Below are 10421 nucleotides of genomic sequence, written 5' to 3' on the forward strand. Positions count from 1 at the left end.
TTTGAATTGTAAATTAGCTTTGTCACTATGTAATGTCTGACATTGTTTGTTTCATGTTCCCTCTAAATTGTAAAGTGCTGCGTAATATGCTGCCACTATATAAAGATTATTATTATTATTAAGCCAAGCCTGTTACTTTCTCATGTAGTTTTTTTTATATTACTTTTATACATTAAAAATAAAAAAAACTTCAAGCCAAAGAAAGTTTCAAAAAAATATAAATTTTATTCCAGCTTATTTTTACATTTTGTAGAACAACAAAAGTTTTAAATTTATACACCTTAATTATTAACTCTGAAATATATAAAACAATGTATTTATATTTATACATGTGAATATAATTAGATATAAAAATATGAATTACTGTATAAAACTGTTGATGAATAATTGGCTACCACATTGTTGTTCATTGATACAAGAGTAAAAAAAAAAGTTATCTTTTTTTCCTCTGTAACAATTAACATAATTTTTTATTGAACACCTTTAAAACAGGTGTTGAATGAATGCAATGCCCTGGTAACTACATTACCAAGACTATAAAAATACTTTATTAATATGAATTATTAAATAGTAATCTTTATATTTATAATACATTTACAATTTGTATTCTAGAAAAGGAGAAGTTATTTCTATATGTAATGCTGGTACTCATTAAACATAGGGGTTTTGGAAATCATCTGCACCACCGCAGTTTTTCAACTAAGAAATAACACTTGCTCTAGACAGGCCTGACTGACCAAAAAGAATAGGACTTCTAGTTCATTAACAACTAAAGTGCAGAATGTCATCTAACCATGTTATACAGGCTACTCGGGTACCCTGCTAACACCTGTGGAAGTGGGGGGAAACGTAAACTTTACCCACCAAGAGTCGAAAAGGTCTACTAATATCACAAGCTTAGGAATCTAGGTTTTCAATGCCGAACAAACATTCATAGCACTTCTTGACCCCGTATGTTGTACTTTAGAGTCATAGCTCTTCTTGTTTCTAGGAAATAGATAGCAGCAACACAGGACAAGCTAAACCTAAAAAGTTGATTATATTTTTCCACAATAATCCTAGTTTGGCAATGAACATTTCATCTCCTCCAGCAGGGGTCAGCAACCTTCGGCACTCCAGCTGTTCTTAAACTACAATTCCCAGCATGCCTTGATAGCCTCTAGCTGGAGTAATAAAGCCTTTGGGCTATAAGGACATGTTGGGAGTTGTAGTTTCACAACAGCTAGATTGTGAAAGGTTGCTACCTCTGTGACCTACAGTGTACCTTGCTTTTCTTAAAAGGGCCAGATGTGCAGTTTGGAGACTGTAGAGCATACAGTACAAAGGCAAAATTATTCCAGTTTGCACACTACCACCATCTTCACCTGCATCGTAAACTAAGATAAGCCAATTCTACTGTCCTGAACACACCAGTAAAGAAAAAAAGAAAAACTATTTCAGCGTGATCTTTTCAGCTGCACTGGTTAATTCATATAAATTACAGAATCTTGGTAGAACACAGGTGTGCTATATATTGCATAAAATATCATTTATTCAAGACGTAATGAGTGAATGGATTCTTATTAAAAAAAAAACACTATTAGCGTTTCTGTGCCCAAAATAGCAGGTGTTATAGTTTGGGCCATACTGCTAGACACTATAAATATGAGAACACTGAAGTTGCAGCAGTCTACAGGGAGACCATTTTTAACATTGTCTATTATTCAATTTAAACTGAGCAGATTCACAAAAAGTTGTACCTATTGGACCCTGATACAGGTCAATATGTTCTAGTTGAGCACTGTTTGTATATGCAGCCTCTCATAGGTATCAAGAGACTCACTCAGAAAATACCCAGACATTTATTATTGCATAAATAAAAGGCGTTTGTTGGTTACATATTTTTCTACATTATATACAAAAAGGCAGGAAACCCCTTAATATAATCAAGGGAAAATATTAACCCTTAAAACAGAGTTTAAAAACGGTTGATATGGCTTCAGTTTTTTCTATATCCAAACGTTTAGATGGTATTTTCTGTCAACAGCATCACAATGAATGTAAAAAAAATCCAATGAACACATAAGGTTATAATGTTCATTTTCTTGCTGGTTCCAAATTGTTTTCCTTTTTGTGAAAATGTCTGTCAAAACAGTATAATCTGTTCCTAAAACAGAACATAGACAAAAAGGTAAAATTGTTTAAGTCCTCCAATTTGTGATTCAGAGGAACAATATACCCCGTATAAAACTAGTACCAAATATAGAAGTAATAATTTCAAATTCTATTAAAAATAGACTGAACAAAATCAAAATTCAAATGGCAATATCCCTCTGATCAGTATGGCGGTGAATCCTTGCAGTACAAGCCAGGCGAGATAGCCACCAGCAGTCTGAATAGCAGCAGTTTGATCATCTGTTTTGCATAGCTTGATAACCAGGAGTAAAATTGTGGTCTCAGATGATAAGTACAAGTGACTATTCTCTACAGTTTTGTTCTTTTAGACATTGCAGAAAATGTTCAACTCTAACATTATCTTCTTTTCATTTGTCATTTTGAATGCTTGAATCCTTTGATAAATTGACAATTGACTGAAGTACCCAATGATTATTTGCAATTCATAGTGGTATTACATGTAAATGGTCTAGATTCTGTTGCAAGCTGGCTGTTGTCCGCCAAAACCAAGCCACTTGCTATATAAATATACAATATTATGTATATACAATGTACCTGAATACATTTAGTGGCCCGAAACATTCAGGAAATAAGCTTTCACTTTTTTCAGCCGACATGTTTCTCCTTTACATGTTGAGTTCTGTTCTTATCACACAAGAATCCTGCACTCGTCTATTATGGAAGCATCTAGTGCGTGCCTCATAAACTTTCCATGTTTTCATTTTAAAGATTTCCATGCTACCCTCTCGTCTTCACATATGTGTGTCATGAGAAGATCACTGGACATTTAGTTTCCATTTTTTTCTTTCCAGACTCATCATCTGCTTTACTTGTGCCCAAAAACTTCTGAAGTCCTAAGTTTCCATTTGCAGCATTGTCTGCAAACCTTCACTTCTGAACAGCATCAGTAGAAGACGTCTTTCGCTTGCATCACGTGTATGTTTAACATGCTCTTTCCACCTTGCAGATGATCTTCTCCTCATATAATGGCAATACTGCATCCTCCTCGGATATCTCTTGAAACACAGCATTGCATTCAAACTCTTGACTCTCCTTTTTGAAGTAATATCTGTAAATGATGGGTAGGATATTAGCGACTGACATAAAGCCTGGCATTTCTTTTACAATATTAGATCAGACCCCAGACATGATACTTACTTGTAACTTCCTTTCTTACTGAGCAGCTCTTTAAATTCTTGCAAAGTCAAGCTAGGCTCCTTTGTGCGAATCATGTAAGGAATTCTCTCTCCACAGAAGTAGTAGACAATTGCTAAACCTCCTTGCCCTTGATCACTATTCATCTTTTTTGCAGACTTAAGCCTATAAGAAAATTAGAAAATAAAAAAAAATTAGAGTAGATGTATTAAGGTTCTTAATCTAACACCATAAGCCAGACTTGATCTCAGAAAGCTTTGCTGTATTGGCATGAGCAGTGTTTCATAGTTAAACAGCTTTATTATTTTGGACCCCTTCTGAGGCTCAGTTATGAATTTATCCCATCAAGCACAATTATTTAGATCTGGTGCACAAAAATAGTCACAGCAGAATTCCCTATCTATTTGGTGGTTGGGAGCTACTTTCTAATAACGACATATGGGTTTGATCCACACTAAATAGTCAAGTTTTACTGTTGTTACCCGGGTGTTAACTGCCAGTGATATAACCATATCACTGGCAGTTAACAACCGGGCACCAAATTCTAACAATGATATTATCTCCCTGAATCTGCTAACAGTTGGGCAGCCACATGCAGGGAAACAGACTATACGTGGTTTCTGAGCCACTGGTTGGGGAACACTAATATAAAGAATCAATAACCACTTTGCTGGAAGATACTTACTCTTCTGACAATTTCATTGTTGAGAAGCCAGAAGATAAAATGTTCTCTGTAGCTTTGCCTTTTTCTTTAAGTGTTGCAGACGGCACACACCTGAAATACAAACAAACAAAGGTTTTTAAGCATGTGAACCCAGACAGCTGTGTGAGATTTTTATACTTTATTTGATTTTTATGTTTGCCAAAGTGCTTAATTTTCATCAAGATACGCTTCATGAAATAGGAAATATCAATTATATATGGCTATAGCAAGTTTAAAAATGCTTAATGCTCAGTTACCAACTGAAACACAGCAATGATAATAGTGGTCACTTTGACAATAAGAAGTAAGACCATTAAAAATATAGACCACAAAGGTTGCTGTATAACCAAAGACCATAACCAATTCTAAAGATGAGAACAGGCAACTTGTCTTGAAACATTATATATTCTTAAAGGGGTTTGTCAAATGAAGGCAACGCCTTCTCTAACGATAGTGGAATGCAATCAGCTGATCGCCACAGGTCTGGCTCCTGGAAACCCTGGTGATCAGCAGTTATTGCCAGAAAGAGCTCCGGCTCCAAATGAATAGCAAACCATGTAATAATACATGGAGTGCTCTTGCTTAAGAACTTCCGACTGTGGCTCATAAAGGGGGATCAAACCTTAATGGGGCATATGGCCAATGGTTGTGTGTATGTATATATATGTATGCAGTTTTGGTAACTCATCACAAGGAAACCAAAAAAAAAGCAAAGAGAAAAAAACATAAAATAGCAACGCCTTCGTCTGTATACAGTGACCTGAGATGTAAGGACTCATAGGCTATTGTATACACATGGACAGACTCAATAGACTTTTACCTATTTTTGTGAAGTTTAGGAACTCTCTTATCTTCAACAAGTCGCCGACGGGCTTCTTCCAATTGATCTAGGGTGTTCGGTGCATTAAGGGGAGGCATAGATGTATCCTGCAGGAATAGGTGTGCTGGCTGGGATGCTGTCCGATGACTTGCTTTTTTCACTTCAGAGCTGTGGCTTAAACTATAATAACGATAATATGCGATTTAAAAAATGGTTCAATTTAAAACAGATCTGTGCAATTAAAAATTGAATACAAATAAACATACATACTACTAAGGCTTCGTTCACATCTGCGTTGGGGTCCCGTTCTTACATTTCGTCAGAGCTTTCCATCAGAACGAGACCCTGAACAGACAGAAACGGAAACCAGAGGTTTCCGTTTCCATCACTATTGATTTCAATGGTGCCGGATCTGGTGCCCATGGTTCCCATTTGTCTCTGTTGTGCACCGGACCTGTAGTTTTGCCTTAGTAGACTACGCTATTGCTTCCGGCAAAACTACGTATCCAGTGCACAACAAAGACAAACGGAAACCATGGGTACCGGATCCGTCACCATTAAAATCAATGGTGATGGAAACGGAAACCTGATTTCCGTTTGTGTCTGATCAGGGTCCCGTTCTGATGGAAAGCTCCAACGGAACGTCAGAATGGGACCCCAATGCAGATGTGAACAAAGCCTTAATTAGGTACTTCCTCAACAGCTTACATTAATTCATCTTTAGAGACAAAAAAACACAAACTTCTCTAACCTTGTGTTTACATCACGATGATGCTTTTTCATCAATTTTGCACTCTCTAGAACCCATTGCAAGACACTATGGCTGCGTTCTACTTCTTGCTCAGCTGAAAGTGGTGTGGTCAGTCCAAGAGAAGAGTCTTCATCATCCAGCTTATGATGCGGGGCAAATCCTTCTGCCTTTCGACAACTTCTTGTTCCCTGTGAACTGTGAGAGTTGGCAGATAAGTAATTGTATAGGAATATATATATATATAAAATTTATTTAAAAAATAAATGAAAAAAAAAGTTTCGTCTTTATCTAGGAAAAAGAGAGAAGACTAAAATAACTATTTTCATTATATGCCTACCTAATAGATCCCCGCTGCTCTACATTTTGTGTGACAGGTGTTTCCATTCCTGGAGGAGCCTTCGGTCTTAAGTGGGAGGAAGCTACGTTTTGACCTTTGCCAAATGTTGCTTGACCTTTGGCTTTTCTTTGAATGAAAGGAGACTGTGATCTAGGTGACAGATTTGCTGGGGTCTTCAAGACTCTTGATACATGCTCATCAAGGATGGACTGAGGGTCATCCTCAATAGAGGCAGCTGGCAATGCATCATGGCTGGTTGGAGGAATGTCACATTCAGGTTTATCTTCTTCCTGTTAAGTTAAAAAAATAAAATGTTTATACGTTTTAGTGCATCATTTTTCCTTATCAAGTTAATTAACAAAGTGATTGCTTATAGTTTTGCCTTAAAGGGTACAAAGTTATTGAAACAACTGAGGCTACTCCTGATTCTTTAGTCAGAACCCTGCCAAGAGCTATTCCAGTAGCATTCTATACTTCTGCATGCCTCAGCTTGTCATCTTGTCATACTGCCAGGTACATACTTGTATCACAGGCTCACATTTTCTACTTATCACTGACTTAAAACTCCTTTACTTCGTATTGTACATACAAAACAATAAATACAAATAAAACATTATGGAACATCATAGAAAAAAAACTGGTGTGAATTATTGAATATACACATTTTTCCATACATGGGGGGAGGGTCATACACATTTTTCCATACATGGGGGGGGGGGGTCATATCTACTTTTTCCCACTGCAGGACATATTTCAGCCTATTTGCAAGAAAAAATAATGCCACAGAAAACAGAGCAAGGTATACTGCTCTCCAGCACCTGGAAATTGTTCATGGTTCTTTCCTGTTTGGCTATAGATCAAAATAGTGCTGCAGTTGACCTACAGCTAGTCTATGTAGACCGGAAACAACAGTTGTCTCAGGGATCAAGGATCTCCATGGCAGTCACATTTTTGGGCAGTTGAAATGTTTATGCCTGGAGAGGGCACAGGGATAAGTTTTAGGATGAATCTAAACAAACTAGAACTGTCTTATTCTACAAAACAACTAATCACAGAACAGCAGGCTGGATTTTGACTAAACAGGCATAAATACAGAAAGGAAAGCAAAAATCTGCATGTTTAAAGTAACTTAAGCAAAAGTCAGGTATTTTACCTCTTTCAACTTTTGTAGCTTTTCTTCTAATTTTTCTGATGCATCTCTTTGTCTCTTAACTTTTTCCAAAGCCATAGTCAATTTTGCTGCAAATTCTGCAGGATTAGTTGGCATCATTTCAGCTGGCGGGCGCATTGTTCTCTGAATTGGAAAATAAGCATATTTATCACATTCCGGTCAAGCTTTTTTTTTTTAAGAAAATGAAAAAACCATTGACTATGAAGCACTTCAAATTATATTGCACATTGTACATCATTTTAAATATAAGGGCCCATGCAAACGACCGTAAAACGACATAGGTAGAACTCTACGAGGCCCTACAGCACCTTTGTATAATCATTGGATGCCATGTTACGGAGGTATTCACCCCTTAGAAGCATCACTTCTAGGAAAGGATATCTTCACAATGCAGTGCCATATTGAGGCATCATATGGCGGCATACAGAGTGTCTATGGTTCTGAGGTAGGCAGCCGCAGGTACTCTGTGTGCCTCTATATGGCTCTGCCATGTGCACAAGGACTAAGAAATATATTTGCATTACATTAATGTGGCTATTTTCCATCAAGCTAAGCTTTAATTTAATGAAGCAAAAACTTTCTCATAAAACTTACAGGAACAAAAGGCAGAGGCACTTGTCCATTGGCACTAACACTTCTATGGATTTCTCTCTGCTTGGAGCGGTATGGCGGAATTCCATCTCTGTTAAATAATACAAGTAAATATTTAAGGCATATATACAATAAACATGTGGCACTCAGACATGGCATGTATCATGCGCTGTAGAAATCATAAGTCTTCTAATACATATTGAATAAAAAACATGTAATGAATCTCCATAAAACAACTGATTCTCTCTCTGTTCTGCAGCCTTAATTTAGGTTTTCTTCCAAATATGTAGATTAACATCAAGACGGGACGTAATACAAAATATCATAGGCTCTAACTACTATGGAAACGCCAAAGAGCCAAGTGCATCACTTCTATTTGGAGCCATGCACTTGGCAACTTCATCAAAGTGAGCAGCAAATTCCATTCATTGTCTCCAACAATAGGAAGATAAAAAGCAAGAGGCCGCGTGTTTCTTGACCTGTACCCTCTGGCAGTCTACTTGTTGAAAGAACCAAGGCCTGCAGGACCACCTGCCAAAGATGCCTAAACATGTCCAAACGTGAAATTATTATTTTTGTTAAATTTTCCTTTTCCTCTTAGAATCTGAGCTATACTGCTATCACTTTAGTAGATACACAGAATATAAACTGTGCCAATTGAGGGTGATGTATGCAAACTTGTGAAGTAAGATACTTACACGCTACTATCTGTTACAGACATACTGTCTTCAGTAAGTGCATCACTTGAAATCTCACTGTCATTAATACTAGCTGCAGGAGCAAAGTACTGATATACTGCTTCAGTTTTGCGAAGGTGGGACCTAAAAAGTAAAACACATATCACATGAGATACTTGGAAGTTATGCATGCTATGAATAACACTACATTGGCATTCACTGTCTTCCACACCATCTTCATCCAGAAGAAAAACACTTGCAAGGCATATTTTTTAAATGAAAAATAACTTGGAAATCTAAATGGTAGAAAACAGTGAGATGTACTACTGTATTAAACCATAGATTACTACAGAAGGCAACGGATGCCTAACATTTTTTTACAAGTTTTTTGTATTTTTTCATAGCATTCTGCGCTTTTGTTTTTGGCATTCGGACAAGTAAAAAAGCTATAATTCAAATACATATCTTCCAAACTGATGTTGCTAACATATTTACTATCTAATCCACCATAAGCCATAAAAAGGAATAACTGTTATAAAAAATACAGTCATTATAAGATAAGAAGGCTTTGAAACAGCAACGCATCTTGGGAGGGAGGGGGAAGTGTAGAGGGAGAAAAAAAAACGGACCGCTTTATAGATGTGGTTCTTTGATCTCTGGAGCAGAGAAAGATTTTGTTCACATCAAAGATATGTGAGCTCAGGGAAAGGAATAACAGCTAAGTTAACCTTTAACACAAGGAGGGAAGGAACAGAAACAAAGAAATATGCTGAAAAAGTTCTGGAGAACAAACATCAAAATAAATCTAAATGAGAGGGAAAAAAATCCATCTATTGCTAAAATTACTGTATCAACCACAATGGAGGACAATAAATGAGTAGCAGAAAAGCACACTGAAGGCAAGATCCCACATCTCTTAGTTCTCACCTTTGGTTTCTTGGTGGTACACGTGTGAAGGCACGGTTTATTTTCCCCATGGTGCCCAAACCAACAGAAGTCTGGTGTAATCCATTATATTCCTCTTCTTCAGCAAGAGTTGGAAGTCCAGGCCCTGGGCTTTCAGGAGTGGGACTGTCTTCAATAGCATGAGCATATTCCCTGCATATATCAGACAGCAGAAAAGAAGGAAAGGCCTCCTGCTCCATGGCCCTTTGAATCTCCTGCTGTGCCTGGTCAAACACAGTTCTATTCAGTTGTTGGTTCTTGACACAGTCCTTAACTTGGGCCCGTGTGGACGGCTTTAAACGCCCTGAAACAGCTTGGCTATTTTGTACATACCAACGATATATGGCTTTGGCTGTCTTTGAGGTTTTGGGTTCTGCTGGGTCCATAGCTCTAAAGCCGTTACAAGCAAACCAGAAACTTAAGAGATCCACTAGGCCTTGACCTTCCAAGTACATACGGAAAAGTGTTGCCCCATCCTGATCATCAAGCAACAGATTCAGGGACCGACCCCATCGAGAAAAACGAGAATCTTGGGCTGCACAACCTTCCGCTTCTCGAAGTGAGTCTTCTTTGCATTTCATTTGTTGTTCACAATGCTGAGGATCCATTGCAAACTTCTCAGTCTTCAGACATAGAAGGAACAATAAGAATTGCGTTAGGTACAGATGCATCAGCTAAATCAGTTGTGTTTTCATCACGTACAATCTACATAGTTAATACAGTCCAAGATTTGTGGTACTAGTCAAACTGTACAGTAACTGCGAACAGGCCCTATTTGATGGGAGAGCTACTACTACTACTACGACGCTTTAAACTGTGTATAAAGCTTAACTATAAACGATAATTAAGGCGTTCAAAAACTATTAAGAAAATAAAAACACCAGGTTTAAAATAAATGTACTAGTTGAAAAGTACAAACAAACCCTACAAGTTTCTTTAGATATCTTCTACAAGCACAAAGATTACCATTATCCATCACTATAATGAATTACCTTGTAATTTTTAGTCTCTTGGCCTGGCACCGGTGGGCGCAATGAAGTCTCCCTGAATATCCGTCCAGAGTCTGGCATACAGGTCAGCACCCCAGCAGAACTCATGGCTGCCAGAAATTGTTACT

At 37.4% G+C, this 10421-nt stretch overlaps 1 protein-coding gene across 1 annotated transcript in view; it reads right to left on the bottom strand.

Moving 5' to 3' along the window:
- Positions 1-379: 379 nt before the first annotated feature.
- LOC142662088 (axin-related protein-like) overlaps positions 380-10421 on the bottom strand; it is a 12695-nt gene continuing 2653 nt past the window's right edge. Inside the window, exons 2-12 of the mRNA XM_075839976.1 lie at positions 10297-10421; positions 9287-9927; positions 8381-8503; positions 7686-7773; positions 7074-7214; positions 5921-6210; positions 5584-5778; positions 4833-5012; positions 3995-4084; positions 3313-3474; positions 380-3223 (exon numbers count right to left, since the gene is read on the bottom strand). The exon at positions 10297-10421 is cut by the window's right edge and continues 1 nt beyond it. Of these exons, the coding sequence (XP_075696091.1) occupies positions 3097-3223; positions 3313-3474; positions 3995-4084; positions 4833-5012; positions 5584-5778; positions 5921-6210; positions 7074-7214; positions 7686-7773; positions 8381-8503; positions 9287-9927; positions 10297-10401 (2142 nt within the window). The 5' untranslated portion in view covers positions 10402-10421 and the 3' untranslated portion in view covers positions 380-3096. The remainder of the gene's footprint in view (positions 3224-3312; positions 3475-3994; positions 4085-4832; positions 5013-5583; positions 5779-5920; positions 6211-7073; positions 7215-7685; positions 7774-8380; positions 8504-9286; positions 9928-10296) is intronic.

Source organism: Rhinoderma darwinii, chromosome 10 (assembly GCF_050947455.1).
Source record: "Rhinoderma darwinii isolate aRhiDar2 chromosome 10, aRhiDar2.hap1, whole genome shotgun sequence".
NCBI lineage: Eukaryota > Metazoa > Chordata > Amphibia > Anura > Rhinodermatidae > Rhinoderma > Rhinoderma darwinii.